The sequence below is a fragment of the Megalobrama amblycephala genome, linkage group LG22 (assembly GCF_018812025.1).
Source record: "Megalobrama amblycephala isolate DHTTF-2021 linkage group LG22, ASM1881202v1, whole genome shotgun sequence".
In the NCBI taxonomy this organism is placed as follows: domain Eukaryota; kingdom Metazoa; phylum Chordata; class Actinopteri; order Cypriniformes; family Xenocyprididae; genus Megalobrama; species Megalobrama amblycephala.
Window position 1 is genome coordinate 2,686,303 of NC_063065.1, and position 19,734 is coordinate 2,706,036.

General features: G+C 35.2%; 1 protein-coding gene across 2 annotated transcripts; it reads left to right on the forward strand.

The window, feature by feature from the left end:
- Positions 1-1,215: 1,215 nt before the first annotated feature.
- Positions 1,216-11,369, forward strand: LOC125257818. Of its 2 annotated transcripts, XM_048174559.1 has the most exons (5): positions 1,216-1,302; positions 1,877-1,990; positions 2,335-2,435; positions 5,669-8,331; positions 8,828-11,369. In XM_048174559.1, the coding sequence occupies exons 2-5, from the start codon at positions 1,962-1,964 to the stop codon at positions 10,379-10,381; spliced, it is 4,347 nt and encodes a 1,448-aa protein (XP_048030516.1). In that variant the 5' UTR covers positions 1,216-1,302; positions 1,877-1,961; the 3' UTR covers positions 10,382-11,369. The 2 variants fall into 2 exon arrangements, with proteins under 2 accessions (XP_048030516.1, XP_048030517.1); XM_048174560.1 differs by lacking the exon at positions 1,216-1,302 and having other exon boundaries at positions 1,636-1,990.
- The last annotated feature ends 8,365 nt before the right edge of the window (positions 11,370-19,734 follow it).

Here is a 19,734-nt window from a genome sequence, read left to right on the forward strand (position 1 = left end):
AAGGCTACATTTATTTAATTAAAAATACAGTAAAAAACAGTAATATTGTGAAATATTATTACAATTTAAAATAACTGTGTACTATTTAAATATATTTGACAAAGTTATTTATTCCTGTGATGCAAAGCTGAATTTTCAGCATCGTTACTCCAGTCTTCAGTGTCACATGATCCTTCAGAAATCATTCTAATATGCTGATTTGCTGCTCAATAAACATTTATGATTATTTTCAATGTTGAAAACAGTTGTGTACTTTTTTTTTTCAGGATTCCTTGACGAATAGAAAGTTCAAAAGAACAGCATTTATCTGAAATACAAAGCTTCTGTAGCATTATACACTACCGTTCAAAAGTTTGGGGTCAGTAAGAATTTTTATTTTTATTTTTTTGAAAAGAAATTAAAGAAATGAATACTTTTATTCAGCAAGGATGCATTAAATCAATCAAAAGTGGCAGTAAAGACATTTATAATGTTACAAAAGATTAGATTTCAGATAAACACTGTTCTTTTGAACTTTCTATTCATCAAATAATCCTGAAAAAAAATATTGTACACAAATATTTTGTACAATTGTACACATTAAATGTTTCTTGAGCAGCAGATCAGCATATTAGAATGATTTCTGAAGGATCATGTGACACTGAAGACTGGAGTAATGATGCTGAAAATTCAGCTTTGCCATAACAGGAATAAATTACTTTGTGAAATATATTCAAATAGTACACAGTTATTTTAAATTGTAATAATATTTCACAATATTACTGTTTTTACTGTATTTTTAATTAAATAAATGTAGCCTTGGTGAGCAGACGAAACTTCTTTTAAAAACATTAAAAATCTTAGTGGTTCCAAACTTTTGGACTGTACTGTATATATATATATATATATATATATATATATATATAGCCTAACATTTGTTTTATTCTTGCTTTTAGACATTGTTTATTTGCATAATATAGTAGAGATCATTTTTGAATGCCATTTTTGCAATGCATGTTTTGGTCATTAAGTTATTATTTTTTATTCTTCAACAGATATACAGTGAAAGGTTATTGCCAATACTCAACTGCAGTGTTACAATTTCAGAACATGTAAAAACTGAAATAAGACACAACATTTGTGAATCTGTTCTGAGTTTTTCAAAGGGAAATGAATTCAGTTGTTCTGCAAATGTCACTAAACAGCATATTTTATAAATCACGTGACCATGAGGGTGTTTCCCTCTATACTGTAAATACATCTGTTGATTTATTTGCCTGCAAGAGTTTAAAGTCATCTGGAACTGGAAGGGTCCTAAAACCAGTAAGTGGATTCAGTTTAATTATGATTGCTGTGAAGACCCAACCACAAAGTAACGAAAGGGAACTGAATCAACACAGATGACATTTCACCTTTTCATATCAGTTTCATTTCAGTTAGCGTCAACATTTAAGATATTTTAATCAATTTTCTCAACTCATAAATCACTGACGAGTGTTTGAAATGACATGCGATTGCGATCCGATGTGGATCATCACAGATTGAGAGATAATATATTTAAAGATTTGTGAGTAATGCTACAATACATTATTCTTTAAAAAGTCGAGAGTTCGAAAGTGCTTGATAAACACAGACAAATCATACGTTGTCATAATCGTATTTGTTTCATTTGTCAATATGCCTTTGTTCTCGTGATTCTGTACTTCCTCATATTTGTACATCCGCATATTTCATTGGCGCGACTGAATATGTCAAATATGACAAATCTCTGCGTGTCCCTCAGCTGAAACTTAATAATGAAGACCTTTTTTCATCTATATGTTAACAATTTGGTTAGGTCTTCAATAGACTTTGTGTAATTTGTGAAAATAATAATTTATTTACGTTTACTGAACAGAAGTGGAAAAATAAAAGTGCTTCCCACGTCGAGCTCTGAACTCATTGCTTCACAACCTACAGACTCCATATGTGTGGAATCAGTCATGACAGATACTCAACTGTCTCAGAAAGGGTAAGACAAGACTACATTATTATTCATAATATGTAAATTCTGTCTGCATTTAATTGTTTTGTTAGTTTGACTAACCATTCAATCATGCCTTATGTAGGCTAAATATGTTTTAAATTCACCTTTTTTCCACCAAAAACAAAAATAGACTGAATTCGGGCTGTATTGCAAAAGTTTTGAGGAATTTCAAGGCAATGTGCTAATTTTAGATGCCCACCAGATGGCGCTAATGCTGATATTCAAGAACCAACTTCCGATTTGATAGCTATGAATATCTCTTAAAAAAAAGGTCAAACCTCTATCAGTAATCTCAGTGGTTGATCTCTTCTTTTCTGTGTTTTGTCTAGCATGGATCCAGTGGGAGTGAATTCAATAGAAACTGCAGCTCTAGGGAGACCCTTCCAGCTGGGGATGCTGTATGACTGCAGGAGAGATGCTCTCATACCAGGTGATGAACGGGCCAAATATGTACAGTCATGAATGAATGATTAGAGTAAAATAACTTCTATTATTTGAATGAAATTGTGTTTAAATGGTTAATTCACAAAAAAAATGAAAATTCTAATATTTGTTACTCTCCCTCATATCATTCCACATCCATAAGACCTCCGTTCATCAACACAAATTGAGATCTTCTGAGAGGTTTCTGTCTCTCCATAGAGATCCAATGCAACTACTAGGCTACTCCAGAAAGGTCCAGAACAGTAGGAAAAAGACATCATTAAAGTACTCCAGTGTCTTAAACTCAATTTTATGAAATGTGCTTTGCTTGCATAAAAACATAATTTACCACTTAGAAAAATATTGATCTGCAGTGTAGGTTCATGGGAGCTTCACAATGTATGCGCTTTGGATAATATTATTTTGTAAATAAAGTGGTAATTTTTTTTTGCACAAACAAAGCACTCACGTTGCTTCATACAATTGAGTTAGTCACTGGGTCACACTTTATTGATGTTTTTTTCCTACCTTTCCGGACCTTAGAGTGGTTGATGTGTTGGATCTCTATGGAGAGACAGAAACCTCTCAGACTGCATCAAAATGATCTTAATTTGTGTTCTGAAGATGAACGAAGGTCTTACGGGTGTGGAACAGGGGCGTTTCCTCCGAGGAGACAAAAAAAACTGAATGAGAAAATAATTGATTTTACAAAAATAAAACAATGAAAATATTACCAAATTTGACATTAAAAAGTGTAAAAGTCACTTGTTTTTTCTAAATAAAAACCATTGTCCAATAGCGACACCTGCAAGTGAAGTTACAGCAGTGAGTCTGTGCCTCCCTTGATCACACAGAAATAAAGCAGAACCCTTAGAGCGTGAACCCTTACTGCGCTATGATTGGATATGATCCATTATGGTTGGACATGATTGGTTCGTGCAATAAATCCTGCTTTTTTTGTTTTCATGCGCATTTTCATCGAATCGGCCTGAATGAAGACAGTGATGGCGTTAATGGGAAGACTAATTAGAAAGTAAACAACTGTCACTTAGATTTCCCTGCTTTATGTCATGTCAAAATCAAACTCGAAATGACCTTAAAACATGATGACTGCGCAGGTTTTTAGTGAGCAACCAGCATGGAGAAATCAAAGGTTTATCTTCGTTTCTGCGTGTCTTCCACACCCGTAAGACCTTCATTTATCTTCTGTGTCCACTGACCAGTGTGTACAAGCTTGATGACTGCTGAAAATAAATTGACTATTAAATAGTAAAGCTAAACACATGTGCTTGTGCTGCTGCGGTTCATGTGACACTAAAGCAAAAACGGACATCATTCTCGTCAAAGGAAAGCAGATTTACACTTTAAGAATTGTTCCCTATTCTCTATATAGTTCATTATGTGCCATACAGCATGTAGAAACTAGTAGTAAATGTGTGAGCAAGTCACCAATTTCGAGCATAGGAGGAGGCGGGACCTCAGATTCTAGAGAGCATTTGATTGGACAGAAGATTTTACGAGAAACTAAAGTGTGAAAATCCGTGATCCATTTTAGCGGAAGTGAGAGACAATGCTTATATCTCCTAAATGTGAATTTTGTCATTGTTTTGGAACAGCTTATTCATAACATTAAGGCTAACATACAAAAAAACTAAAATTTTGATTTCAGGGGGACTTTAAGAACTTACAATATAAAAATAATTAGCAATATTAAACTATTACAGCCCTAAATTAAAAGTTTTCTCAACATTCTTTCAGGTCTTATGGCCTTTAAAGGTGATAGAGAGGATTTTTTCGTCGACTGAGAATCCAAAGACTGTTACTGAGTTTTTGAAATGAGCGCATGCGTAAGAACAGCCCCCCTCCATTTCAAAGGAACGCCTCCCAAAAATTGTGCACGAGTATTGGAACACGAGTGTTTACCACCGGCATTCGCTGTGTCGTGTTAGTGGATTCATTATGTCGGACTCACCGCAGGTGACTCATAATCTGCAGTTGTTACTCCTGTCTCCTGACAAAAACATTGCATGCGGCGCCTGTGGAGTGTGGAAAGTTATTGGAGCACACAGCCGCACGTCTCTCACAAGGAACGTCACGGCAGTGATTGACAAGCCAGAGGGCCAATCGTTTACGCGATGATCGCGTAAACGATTGGCTGATGTTTTTAAGGCCCTACCTCGTGCACAGATGATGTATATTAATATTATTACTTTCAGTGCACCTAATAAATAGTCTTTTATCAGTTAGTAAAGACAGTTTCAAGTAATATTGCAAAAATGTATAAAACAAAACATCCTCTTTAGCACCTTTAAGTCCTCATTGCGAATATAATACTATTTTACCAGACATTGTCACGGTTCTGTGTTGTTTAACCTGTGTTTTCCCGCCTTAGTTTGTCTTTATAGTTACTAATTTGATTTTGTCATTCTGTTCAGATGTTCATCCTTAATGGTTTGATTTGTGTATTTAAGTCCGTGGCTGAATCTGAAATCGTCCCATAAGCCCTCAATAACTATTCTCTACGTTACTTCACTAACACAGTTCACTTGAAGGTGTTAATGAAAAGAAGTGAGTGAATTCAGACAGCTGTTACATGGGCTGTACACTCGTTATTGCGGTCAAATGTGGGATAGAGTGAGTGCACTCGATAATCTCCACTATGGTTTTGGACATTAAATGGCTGTTCCCTCAAATAATGCCCTATTGAAGGGTATAGGGGCGATTTCAGAGTCAGTCCTTGAGGTTCATTTAAGTTTAATCTGGACTCTCTGCAGCTATAGGGTCCTCACATATAAAAAGCAATCTTCCCACATTACGCCTATTATTCGCTTTCGTATTCAATACAAGATACTTCTTCCTGCAACCACTTGTGACAGACATGTTATACAATATATGAGATTGTATTATTAGTTGAATTGTCTTTTTTCTGTATTTCTGATTTTCATTTATTTTATTTTATTTTTACTCTGATTTTTTAAACTCTGGTTTATTTAAATTATTTGAACTAGTTGGTAGCTCTGCATTATGATATGACATTGATGTGATAATCTACTGATGTTTCTTATATTTAGCGATTCACCTGACATTTATGTAAATAAATATAAAAATAAGTGGAAGAGAATGGTCAATGGGGCAAGAAACAAAAAATAATGTGTTGTTTGGCTGAGAGAAAATGAAGGTTGTCTTTTCCAAAGGGGCTAAAGTATTTAGATATAAATTATTAATTTTTCTCCATTACAGGAATCAGACTTTGGAGTAAAGAGCAGCTGCAGCAGAACATAAGCATTAAACCCCAAATTAATACAGATTTCACAGTCACATCTTTAGACTCAATTGAAGAAAAATCTAGATTGCTGAATATTGATAGTTGTCTGAAACTGAGTATTTTAGGTGGACTCATCGGTGTAAGTGGAGCTGCAAATTTTCTCAAAGACACCAAGAAATCATTCAGTCAACAGAGACTCACATTACATTATCATTCAACCACTAAGTTTGAAGAGCTGATCATAAACCACTTTGCTTCTGGAGACATGGCTCACTATGAGAATGATGTAGCCACACATGTAGTGACAGCAGTGCTGTACGGAGCAGATGCCTGCTTTGTTTTTGACAGAGAAGTTTCTTCAGATGAAGACAAAATGGAGGTAGCAGGAGAAGTAAAAGCTGCATTAGAGCAGTTAAAAGGCATTTCAGCTGGAGCAAGTATGAGACTAAATGACAATCTGAAGACTGCTGTCCAAAAATTCAGTTGTAAATTTTATGGCGACTTCCAGCTACCATGTAACCCGACCTCTTTTGAAGAAGCCATGAAGGTTTTTGAAGATCTTCCGAAACTTCTGGGAGAAAACAAAGAGCTTGCGGTTCCTCTGAGAGTTTGGCTTTATCCTTTGGACAAACTTTTCTCAAGAGTTGTAAAGTTTCAACATGAAATCAGCACAGGTTTAAGCACAGACATTGAATCTGTTATTGAGAGTTTAAGTACGACTGAGATGAAATGCAGTGATCTTCTGACAGACAAGCCTGCTTCGACATTTACTGCATTTCATGACAAAATCAATGACATGAAGAAAAACTGCTACCAGTGCAGATTGAGTCTCGTGAAGAAACTTGGCTCTCTCTTACCAAAGATCCGTGGAAAATTCATAGAGGATTCAGCATTGATTGATCTTCTTCAAGAACATGAGGAATCTCCATTTGAAAGAAGCGCTCTTGAACAATGGCTGAAAGAGAAAGAGGAAGAATCTGACATCATTAAAACATTGCTCACACAACTGAATGACTCAGGAGCAATGGTAGAAATCAACCTCAATAAAAATTTGATGAATCTGGAAGTTAAACATTTGGTCAGCTACACTTTCACATCTTTGAGCTGGACAGATCTGCTGCTTTCTAAACAAAAGGCCTTCCTGAGTCCTTCAACAAAAGGAAAAAATGAACAGAAAAGCTCTGAATCTGAACACAAGACTTGGCTCGCACCTGACATCCAAAAGACAATGAGAAACAACTTGAGGGTATTTATAAACTTGATTTATTTAAATGATTGCACATCAGCCAAATTCATTGTTGCATCAAAAGAAATGGAAAATAATCCAGGATCCTGCATACTGCTGTATGAAAATGAATCTAATGAAGCTGTTTGCTTCACTCCTCCATCAAAACCAGACTGTCCAATCATTGAAGATGTCAGATGTACTCAAGTGGTTTTGAAAGTGTCTCCACCGTGTCCTGCTACAGAGGAGCTCAAGCTACTGTACAAAATGAAGGAAGAGGAAGACTGGAGATCTCAAACTGTGTCAAAGAACCAGAATACAGTTACTCTGACTGATCTCAGACCAGATACTGAGTACAATATTAAATGTGCAGCAGTGGGAAAACTCAACTACACCGTAGACAGTGATGTGACGCGTCTCACAGTCATAAACCAGAATCTCATCAAGGCCAAAGAGTCTGCTATCGAAAATCTAAACTGGACTGAAAACAAGTGCAGTGAACTTCTGGAAAACACCAGAAAAACAACTTTAAGTGCACTTTATAAGAAAATACAAGATATGCAGCAAAACTGCCAAATATACAGACAAGAATTCAGTGACCGAATCAAATCTGTGATCCAGTCAGTTAAAGATTGTGAAAAAGAGTCTTGTGCTCTGAAGGATCTTCTACAAGCTCATGATGAGTCTCCATTCAATGAAAAGAGTCTGAAAGAGTGGATCACAGTGAAAGAAAAAGAATTGAACACAGTTAATGAGTTTCTTCGTCAGTTAATGGACTTTGGAGCCGAAGTGAACAGAAGTTTGGACTCATATCTGTCAGATATTCAGGTGGAGAACGTGTTTTGTTACACTTTCAGTTCTCTTGAGCAGCCGGATGAGTTTCTTAATGAGCAAGAAAATTACATGAATCCTCGAATGATGGGAAATCTACAGAAGAAATCTGGTGTGGCGTCTCAATCATGGCTCACTGAAAGAATCAGGGAGAAAATGAGAGAACATCTGAAAACATTTAAAGAGCTGATGACTTCATATAACAACAAAAGCACTAAATTTATGGTTTCCATAAAAGACCATGAAAATAATCCAGGTTCCTGCATTCTTCTGTATACAAATGGATCTAATGAAGCTGTTTGCTTCACTTCTCCATCAAAACCAGACTGTCCAATCATTGAAGATGTCAGATGTACTCAAGTGGTTCTGAAAGTGTCTCCACCGTGTCCTGCTACAGAGGAGCTCAAACTACTGTACAAAATGAAGGAAGAGGAAGACTGGAGATCTCAAACTGTGTCAAAGAACCAGAATACAGTTACTCTGACTGATCTCAGACCAGATACTGAGTACAATATTAAATGTGCAGCAGTGGGAAAACTCAACTACATCACTGAATCTGATGTCACCACAGTTATCACAAAGGTATGATGATTGTTCATGAAATATCAGCTATAGGATTTATTCTTACACCATTAAACACTGTTATTCTAATCTTGAGGCCTTTTCACATGACTTGAACCTCAAACACAATCACTGATCTGATGATGACATTAAATCATTGCTGATAGCATCTCATTAAAGGGCAATTTAAGGTTAGGTAACAAGGTCAGCTAGACTCACTGAAAGATGTGGGATGCAAAAAGACTTACAAAACTGTACAAAACAGAAAGTTTTAAAACAGAAAACAATACAATTGTAAACTGACATTTAGCATATGAGAGGAAATTGACAAAATACATTTATAATGTTAATCCTTTTCTTTGTTGAGTTAATGTGAAAGGGCTGTTATTTTTTTTTATTATTATATATTTATTATATCGAGGATATTGGTAATTTGTTAATGATTTCAAAACATAACATTGTACAACATTTACACATGACCATCTTTATTGTTGTTTATTTTATGTTTTACATACAGAACAAAAATGACCTCATCAAGAAAAGCATGTTAATGAACGATGGAATTACTGCTCTATACCTTCTGCAAAAAACAACATATTCTTATGATGACTCTAAACCATACAGAAAAATGACCTTTGGACAGAGAGACAGAAACAAACCCCATAAAATCATTCTGATGGTGGGAGAAACAGGAACAGGAAAAACAACCCTGATCAATGTGATGATCAACTACATGTTGGGTGTTCAGAGAGAAGACAAGGTTTGGTTTGAGATCACAGATGATCAGAGTGACCGAACATCAGTTCACACTCAGGCATCCATCATCACTGTTTATGGGTTTTATCTACAAGAGAGTCCAATCCATTTAAAAATCATTGACACTCCAGGATATGGAGACACTCGAGGAATTGATCTTGATAAACAGATCTCTGTGAGTTTTCTTAGTTTAATTAAATCTGCAGAACAGATTGATAAAATACATGCAGCGTGTCTGGTGATTAAAGCAACACAGAATCGACTCTCTGACAGACAAATATACATATTTGATGCTGTTCAGTCTTTATTTGGAAGAGATATTGCTGAAAACATTGTCCTGCTCTTCACACACTCATCTGGAGCTCCACCTAAAAATGCCCTGACGGCTGTTAAAGAGGCTAAAATCAAGTGTGCAGTGAATGACGAGAAGAAGCCAGTGTATTTCCTGTTTGACAACTGTCAGTCAGATGCTGCTGATGAAGATGAAGATGAGGAAGATAGTGAACAAAGGTGGGATCAATCATGGAATCGCAGTTTTAGAGGAATGGCAGGATTGTTCAAGTTTCTTGACACAATACAACCAAAATCCCTGAGGATGACTCGAGATGTGTTGCAACAACGGAAGTGGTTAGAGGAAAATATCTCCAATTTACAGTCATGTGTTCAAATGATAGAACTAAAGCAAAATGAGCTGAAACAAACTCAAGAAGCTCTGAGGAAGGAATATGTCAAGAATTATAAAGACTTTGAGTATGAAGCTGATGTGGTCTACAAAGAGAAGGTTGATATTGATCCTTCTGTAGCGACGTGCTGCACCATCTGTCAGGAGAACTGTGTTTACCCTGATAATGTGTGGATCAGAGATCTCTCATGGTGCAGTGCGATGAGAAATAATCACTGCACAGTGTGCACAAATAAATGCCACTACAGCGAACACGTCAAAGGAACTAATATATATGTAATAAAGAAAAAAAAGGAGAAGAGGACATTTCAGGATTTGAAGAAGAAATACGATGGGAAGATTAGGGACAGTGAATCTTTGGTCAAAAAGATGGAAGAAGAACTGCAAAAATTAGAGATAAAGAAAATAAGGCTGGTGATTGAAACGTTTCACTGTTTGGAAACTCTGGAGATGATCGCACTCAATGCTGATTCTCTATTCATACTTCAGCAGATTGATTTTCTGATTGAGAAATTGAAGGAAATAAATGAGTCTGAAAAGGCTGAAACACTGGAAGACATCAAGAAGAGAGCAGGAGAAAAAAAACATGGAGCACTGGGATTTATTAAAATAATTCATAAGAAGTATTTTTGAATGCAACTTAACATCTATGGTCACATGTTAAGTTTTTCTTTTTTTTCTTTTTCTCATTTTTAATTTGCTTTGAATAATCAACATCTGCTAAATTAGAAAATGTCAAATACTATGTTGATTATTGTCATTATATGTTTGTTGTTTTTCCTGAAGAATACCTCAAATATTGACAGCAGCATAATGTAAACAGTTTCTGCAGTAAGATACTGTTGATTATAGCAATACTATTGTGAAATCAACAAATAGATAGAATAGTTATATTTTTGGAAAATGATGTGCGTTGAAGCACTGCCGCCTAGAGGCCATATCAGAAAATGATGAGAATCTTAGATATAAAGACACAATTATTATGACTTTAATATAATTTATATAAATCTAGAGTCCTTTTGATATTTATGGGCCTCATGTTTATTCACTTCATTAATTCTCCGTAAAATTATGCTAAAATTTGTGAGTGAATGAGATTATGCAGAGAGAATATGAAATATCACTTGTATCTCACTTTTATCAATAAATTCACCTTTAACACATTTCTTAAAGCTATAACTACAAATTCAAAACCACAAAAAGTAATTGACTAAACACTATTTTAAACTACATTATTGTTAATCTAATTCAAACTTTAGCCTTAGGTGGCTAAAAGATGGCTTAAGTGGTAAAATCCTGAATGTACAATAAATCATGTTGAATGAAAACTGTCAAAGATCAAAAAAAAAAAATATTGATTTTGTCTATATTGCCCAGAGACTCTCATTTTCATCACAGATTATATTACAGTACTGTAGCTCTGGACAGCAGGTTAGGTGAGACATTTTCATTAATAAATCCACTAAGTACTCACAGTTTTTCTGTCATAGATTTTTAAAAATAATTATTTATCTTCATTATATTTATTTATTGGTTTGGTGTTTTATTTATATTTGTGAGTTTGTGGTCAGTATTTCAGGAACACTCCCATGTCAGAATAAAGTGTGTCTCTTCTCCACTAGTGTGTGTGTGTGTGTGTGTTGGTCAGTATGTGAATCATCTCGTCCCACTTTGTCCGTCTCTTAAAATAACCCAGAGCAGCTGAAACAAAGCCTGAGAGACTGGAACAGTTAATGCTGAGGACTGAACTGACACGACTGAAGAAAACATGCAAACTAACTGAACATATATGAGGGCACAACAAGACCAGATCATCCAGACATCTGATCCATGTGGGACTGAAATGTTGCAGGTGAAGATGACTCGAGTCAAACCAAAATATAATAGATGTGATAGTTCAGATCATGGGTGACAAAAGCCTGTTTTACCAGCTGATGAAATTAGATTTAATCTTTCGGATGAAAAGATTCAAAACAGACCCTGATGATAAACATATGCTGAGTTTATTAGGATGTCATTTTAAATAAGTGCTGTCTTTATGTCATGTGACACTGTGGAAATAATAACTCTCCATGTGACTCAAATCCATCTGAGCATCAGTGTTTCATTAACAGCAGATCTTTCTCATGTTATGTGTGAAAACTCATCTGTATCTATGAGAAAACACACGACACAAGAGACAAACAGACAGTGGATGTTAATGAAGCACAGGATCATGTGAATATGAGTTTATATCAGACAGACGTCTATATCAAACAATATGCAGGAAATCATAAACATCCATTAAATAAAATAATACAATTCATCACAACAATTAAACAACTGCTAACTATCTGTGTTTAGCATTTGGTGAGAAGTTGTCCACAAATAGTTATCACTTACTAATACTAACTAATACTAACTTACTAAAAACAATTAATAATACAAAATAGCCTTACAAATGTCAACAAATTGAACTAAAATAACCTGAAATATTTTTACTTTCAATAAAAAAGTGTTTTGTCTCATAAACAGCAGTGATAAATCTATAAAACAAACACACAAATAAGGCTTTATTTACAATATTAAAATAATTTTAAAAATAACCTTATGTTTTTTGTGTAAATAATGGCTTAACATTGTATTAAATCCTTGAATTACTGCAATTTATTAATACTCAACATTTTTAAGTATTAATAAATTGCAGTAATTGAAGAAAATCAGGTAAAAACTGATGTCCAGCATGGTTCCGTTATTTATATGAAGCTCGTTCAGCTCTCAGCCAATGAGCGCAGCGCGTTCTTCACGGACGCGCCTCACACACTGTGCGCGCGCACTCACAAACTGTCAGATTACCGGCTATGAATCACGGGCGTAAGCTGTCTGGGCGCTGAAGTTTATCAGACACCGGACAGGTCCGACCCACAGACGACCAACATGAGCGAGAGATTTCTGGTCGTACCTGTGGCGCACGCCGTGGAGAGCGCGTTTGGAGGAGAAACGGACGGAGACTCCGTGTTGGACGCCGGTGGCGGTGAGGGCGAGCGCGCGGAGCGGCGGGGATCGGTGCCCATCCTCCAGTACAGCAGAGAACCCAACAAATACGGTGAGACGGCTTGAGTTCATACGGCAGAAAGTGTCGCTCTGAACTGTCGTATTATAATAAACGAAGAGCCGTTATGTTCATTATAAAGATCCGTCTCGCGCGTCCAGAACTCAGTCAGTAGTTTGGCGCGTCACGCGTGTGCGTTACAGTGTAAACAAGATGAAAGTAAGTGAAGGAAACTTAACCGTCGTTTTGGTATTAATAAATGAAGTTAAACACAAACTAACGTTTGCAGCAGAAAGATCGATGTGTCTGAATTAATTTAGTCCATCGAGGAGTCCTGTAGACAGTATATGAAATATTATTTATGGTAGACGGTTTGTTTTTATATAGATTTCTCTCAGGAGGTTTAATTCTCTCAGGGCCGTTAACCTGCGCACAGTTTTGGTTCCTGGAACGTTGTGAGAACGTTATGATTGAACATTCAAAGAACGTTAGAAAATGTCACGAAGTGTGTTTTTCTGCTAGTTTCCACTCTTTAGTTTTGTTAATGTTTATTGAAATGTTTTCTGACAGGAGTAAAATGAGTCGATTAGTGTAAATGTGCCTTTGTTTATTTATAATTTTAAACTAAAATGTTGAAATGTGGTCTTAAAGTACATTTGAATCTGAATTATAATAGTATTCTGTTCATAAACAAATATGATAATCACAGTAACAGTTACAGCTCCAGTAAAACTGTGACCACTTATTATTACCTACTTCGGTAAAGTTGGTTTTATATTCACACATTCGGACTTCTGATAAATTCAGACTTTCCAATAAATGTGCAATAAATTAATGTTTGCTAATTTTAAGCAGCGACATGATATTGACAACCAACGATTGTCAACTTACAGTACAACATTTTTCACAGTCGATCAAAATAGGCAAGTATTGTTTTAATGGCATATTTACTTGTGAATGTCCACTGAATGTCCAATGTAGTGTGATTAACAAGGCTATTGAATACGGATGTCCGAATGTGCGAATATAAAACCAACTTTACCCAAGTCCGTCACCTTACACTAATGTCCTCAAATTAATATAGTATTTTACTTTAACAGTAACATTATCTATTGTAAGAATTTATTTTAGTAGTGTGTAAGGTCCTGTGAAATGACTTGTTTGACATTGTCTGTATGTTGCGTGTGACATTTATATGTATGCCGTTCTGTGTATTTGCCTTACATGCTGCAGTTTTATTGCAATTACTTAATTATTAAATTTTGCACAATAAGAAGGTTTGCTGGTTGAATTGTGCAGTCTAATATGTTTCATAGGTCCTTGCAATATTAAAGTGATAGTTCACCCAAAAATGAAAATTTGATGTTTATCTGCTTACCCCCAGGGCATCAAAGATGTAGGTGACTTTGTTTCTTCAGTAGAACACAAATGATGATTTTTAACTCCAAACGTTGCGGTCTGTTAGTCGTATAATGCATGTCAGTGGGAACTTCGTCTATAAGAGTAAAAAAAACACGCACAGACAAATCCAAATTAAACCCTGCGACCCGTGGCGACACATTGATGTCCTAAGACACGAAACGATCGGTTTTGTGTGAGAAACCGAACAGTATTTATATCATTTTTACCTCTAAAACACAACTACGTCTAACTGCCTTGAGCATCCGGTTAGTGAGGTCTGATCACGCTCTGACAACGGAAGTGATCGCTCGCACTCATTGAGATATATGCGCGAGACATCACTTCATACGATTATACAGATTGCAACGGTTCTAGTTAAAAAAATCATCATTTGTGTTCTACTGAACAAACAAAGTCACCTACATCTTGGATGCGCTGGGGGTAAGCAGATAAACATCCATTTTCATTTTTGGGTGAACTATCCCTTTAAAGTCCCCCTGTAGTCAACAATTTTATCCCTTAAAACTAATCTTTGATCACCAAAATGACATATTTAAATTTTTTTCTTGTCATCATGCCTTAAAATAGCTTGAATGTAACTCGACACCCTTGCCTCATTTATTATATGCGGATATATGAATATGCTAATTAGCCCCGCCTCCACTCACTCGCACGAGCTCAGAGATCCACTCGGTGAACTTACTGAGGTAAACGCTCACAATGGTATCGCTTTTTACAATGCCAGACACAATGGTAATTAATATGATTAGGCTTTTGCTTGACTACATTATCAAATAATATGCTAATAATGTGTTTCTATAATGTTACACAAACCATGTTCCCGTTCAGCTGCCTTCTAAAAATCACTATACTTAGGAATAATTTGAACAACTCAGAACGTCAGTGGAGAAAGGCATATAGTTCATCATAACATCGTAATATACATCATACACCTGCTATATTGCTAAATCTACATTAATTTTTGTATCAATGGAAAAATATACCAGGATATATTCTCTTGAGACTCTCCTGCTTCAGAGCAGCATGTTGACATGATTGGTTTCAAGTTAGTTTGTGACGTCAAAAACACCAGTGTTTTCAAACTGCGGGTTTGAGACCGTCTCTCTTTCACTGCAGATTTAAGGAGAAAACACTCAGCAATGGTGTTGACTGATGAATTTGCACATGGTTTGTCTTAAAGCATATTAAAAACACCACATAGACATATAAACAACATTACATTGCATTGCAACATTGCATTATTTTTTTTATCATTTATTTTCACCCTTTTTTCTTTAGTATTGACCTAACCAGGTGATAGCGTTTTATGCAGCATGATGCCCTTTGGTTTTACATGACTGCCTGATTTCAGGGGCTTGTCTAGACGTGTCTTGGGACACTTTTCACGCTCAGCTGTCTTCATTAATTACCATGACACATCTGTTTGTTTCCCGGGTTAGAGATCTAGCAACCTACATCTGAATCTACTTCTGTTTTCCAGCCTGTTACAGTCTCTCTTTGAATCAGTAAATCACATTTATTTAGTGTCCATGTGGATATTGGAACCAAACAACCACATTAATTTAATTCATCTCTATCTGGTCTCGGTCTTTGTCTTTGATGGATATGAAAGCTTACAATTGGCCCTTAATTATATTTAGCTTGCAATTTAATCAAAGGCCTCTTAAAGCCAAAGTGTCTTTGATTATACTTCAGCACCAGTCACATAGTCTATAAAGAAGTCTAGAGTAGTGTAATTGTGAGAGATGATCTTCTGCTGAAGTCCAGGTAATCTGGAGAATTGAATATGTAGCTCTTCGTTTTGTTTTAAGAGTTTAGCTTGGTGTTAATCATATAAAGAGGAAAGGGAAAGTTTTGTGATGCTTCTATCAATTGAGATGATCCTGAGAGCATGATCAGACCTACAGATACATTAGTTTCATTTGCTGGCGCGTGAAGCGTCTCGCCTTTGGAGAAGTGTAAATGGGAGTCGTCTTCCAGATGATTGAGCTCGGGGAGCGGTGGATTGGGTTACACTCATTATGGGAGTCAAGAACATCTCTATTCATATATGTGGTGAATGATCTTATAGCCTTCACTCCCAGACCTAGAACAATGCTGAGCACAAAGTTCCTCCCGGGCATTAAGCAATTTTGAGGTCTTACAGACCCAGAATATTACTAAATAAGGCCATTCAGAACCCAACCCAACGCAAATGCTTTGTTCCCAAACTATGCAGTCTAGTACAAAGTCCTGATGGGTGGGTTTTCATTTTGGAAGCGTATTGCAGTTTATTGCCCAATTGAAAACCAAAATGCAACCAAATATACATTGCATTTTTCTGGGGAATTAAAGAAATATTCCAGGTTAAATACTAGGGGTGTAACAATACCCTCATATCACGATACTGAACTCACAATATTATTGCAATACACCATAACAAGAAATGCACTGTTGATTAAAATGCTAAATTTGGTATTATACTGGGTGTGGAAATGAGTAGTTTTGGACTTGGTGCTTGTAACCCAATGCACAGGACAATGATGACATCAGAATAAAAATATTCATAATTCTGAAGCTGAAAATACAGAATTATTTTAGATGAATATGCTTGCAGTCTGTCACTGGCTAGATATATTTAAAATAATGCAGGCCACTTTTTACTGGTAACATAAGACATTTGGCATTATCAAATATTCCCCTATTGAATTATTATACATTATATTCAATATTATATATAGTAGTTTAATGTAATGTCACCGAAACTCTGTAAACCTGAATTTTTCTCACACAGTACTTTTCATTTTGGGTGCATATTTTCACAAACCACGAAACATATTGTTGCATTTTTGAATTGCGATATATTGTGACACGATGTAGGCTATTGTTACACCCCTATTAAATACAAATTGGCATATCGTTGATTACCACAGATAATAATTTAGACTCCCACAGTCTGTGAAAACAAAAATCGTTGACACTTACTATGGACTTAATGCACAAGTCTTTGCACTCACAATGTCCAAACAGAGGTACAAATTGAAAGTATTTTCTTGGAGAGAACTAAAAATTGTTTACAAATAAAAGCTAGTTTTGTTATTCATTTTGTAGGAACTGAAAACAAAAATCGAATATTTATATTTAATTATTTTAATTGCTCTGTGTTATATTCATATAGTCAAATGGAATGAAAAAAAGTGAACAATGTAAATTTGACTTTAAAACATGTTTGGAAATATCTAAAAATTGAAGCTTGAAAAGCTGCACATACTATACAACTGTTTATCTGTACAATTACATTTTTACTCACATGTTTGATTAAATGTACTCTTGTTTGCACAGTATATTTGGTTCTCAAAGATGACTTCTGGTCCAAACAACAACAAAACAAGCAAATTGAAAGTATTTAACCTGGAATAGTTGCTGTTTAAGGAGTTTCATATGCCATATGATACTGTACACTTATTAGTAAAGATCACATGACATTTTAGCAGAAACACAGTGCTGAGTCAACAAAAATGCAGTGTACTTTTCAAACCACACATTTCAAGTGTGATCTGAGATGATTGCTTAACTTTTATGTGTCTGTGTGGGGTCATGCTGTATATTGTTACTGAAAGGTCATTTCATGATGATATTAGAACTGACCTCAGTAGGGCTTGGATGCAAACATGTTTACTTTCTGCTGTTTAATGGAAGTTAAAGCATCGTGTCCGGTGTGTTTCCACGGTCGGATCCCGGAGGCTAGAGGCCGTGTGTTGGAGGGTGGTCTTCAGTCAGGGTCAGGGTTGATGAAAAAGAGAAGAGGGAATTTTTATTTAGTGCATTTCTCCCTCAGGACACTGTGAACAGCTGACTCTAGCAACACCGTCCTATTTGTGTTGGCTGTTTGTCCGCACAATCATAACAACAGTGGTGTGTGTTTCTGTGTTTCCAGTTATCAAAACACTTTTTCTTTCTCTTCTTCTAGCATATAAATATGATGCATGTCACCCCGTTTGTTTCTGTGTGTCTGGGCAGCAGTAATTAGCTTTAGAGTTCATGAGTCATTTGTAATTTTATCGCTCTAATTGGCATCATAAGATGACAGTCATGTGACTCTGTGCTCTTGTTCAGATTGATGTTTTTTTTATGCTAGTGAACTGTTTACCTAGACCGCATTTGAATGAAAGCATCATGGGATGCTACAGATATAAGAAGGAAAGTTATACTGGTATTTTAGAATGATTTATAGATTTTTTATAAATATTTTGAATGTTTTCTTTTTTATATTTTCCATTTGCATTAGATTTTTAGTTAAAGATTCAGTCATTTTGTTGTGTCCTCACCATTTTTATTAGTTTTTGTTTTTTAAATATGTCTGTATAGTTTTTATTATTAATTTGTATTTCATATGAACTAAACAAAAATGAGAAACATTGCCTAGGCAACTAGCTAAAATAAAATGAGTTATGAATTATATATATATATAATTTTATTTCAAGTTATGAAATGTTTTTTTTATCGTTTTAGTTTAGTTAACAATAATAAACCAGTTTTTAACATACCTTGCTTGTGTCAAATTCTTAGCCTGCATTACCAAGCACAGCAATCCCAGAATGCACTGCAATGAATGATAATTATAAATTTATATACTTGTATTTTATGCAATACTGCAAAATATCAGCACAAATGGTTAAAAATAGACTATTTCACTTAATAGTGTATCATGGCAAAGTTGAGTAGAATTTAAAGGCACAGAATGTAAGTTTCACCACTAGAGGTCGCTTATTCAAATCAATAACAAAGATGTAGCTTGATGACGTAGTGATGGAGTGTGGAATGATGGGAGTTTTTGGGTTCACCTCCTCTGCTCTTTTTGCTTTATTGGGTTATATTTGGTGACAAAAACCACAGCAAACGATTATGAATAATTGTAGTCCATCAAGAATATGCAAAACAAACAACTGTGGCTTGCTACACACTATCAGAGATTGTCGGCTTTGATGCTAGAACTACACTGTTAAAAAATTACTGTAAATTTTACAGTAAAATACTGGCAGCAGGGTTGCCAGCCAGTTACTGTAATTTTTACAGTAGTGTTTCTGTAATTTAATTTACAGAATTTTACTGTAATCGAGAATACAGTAAAATTCTGTAAATTAAATTACAGAAACACTACTGTAAAAATTACAGTAACTGGCTGGCAACCCTGCTGCCAGTATTTTACTGTAAAATTTACAGCAATTTATATATTTTGTATACTGCATTTTTACAAAAATATATATTGTATACTGCATTTAACATACTTCTTTAAATAGCAAATACACACATTCAAGTAGTTTAGTCAAGTAGAATATGTAAAATGCAGTATACAATATATTTTCCCTATTGCTCACTTAATGAATGGGAGCTGAATTTTAAATTTAAACTATTAACTGCATAAGCTTTAAACAAATTTTAACTGCATAAAGTGTTGTATATATCTCTTTCAAATTTACATAAAAAATGCCATAAAAACTGTACTATTTTGAATTTATTTTTTATTTAGAAAATCATTTTGGACAACATTTTG

What these genes read in the sequence shown, in the direction of transcription:
- LOC125257818 (XM_048174559.1), top strand. Translation starts at nt 1,962, where the DNA reads ATGACAGATACTCAACTGTCTCAGAAAGG. An exon ending in ACTCAACTGTCTCAGAAAGG is followed by an intron (nt 1,991 to 2,334) that starts GTAAGACAAGAC and finishes TGTTTTGTCTAG; the next exon opens with CATGGATCCAGTGGGAGTGA. An exon ending in TCACCACAGTTATCACAAAG is followed by an intron (nt 8,332 to 8,827) that starts GTATGATGATTG and finishes TTTTACATACAG; the next exon opens with AACAAAAATGACCTCATCAA.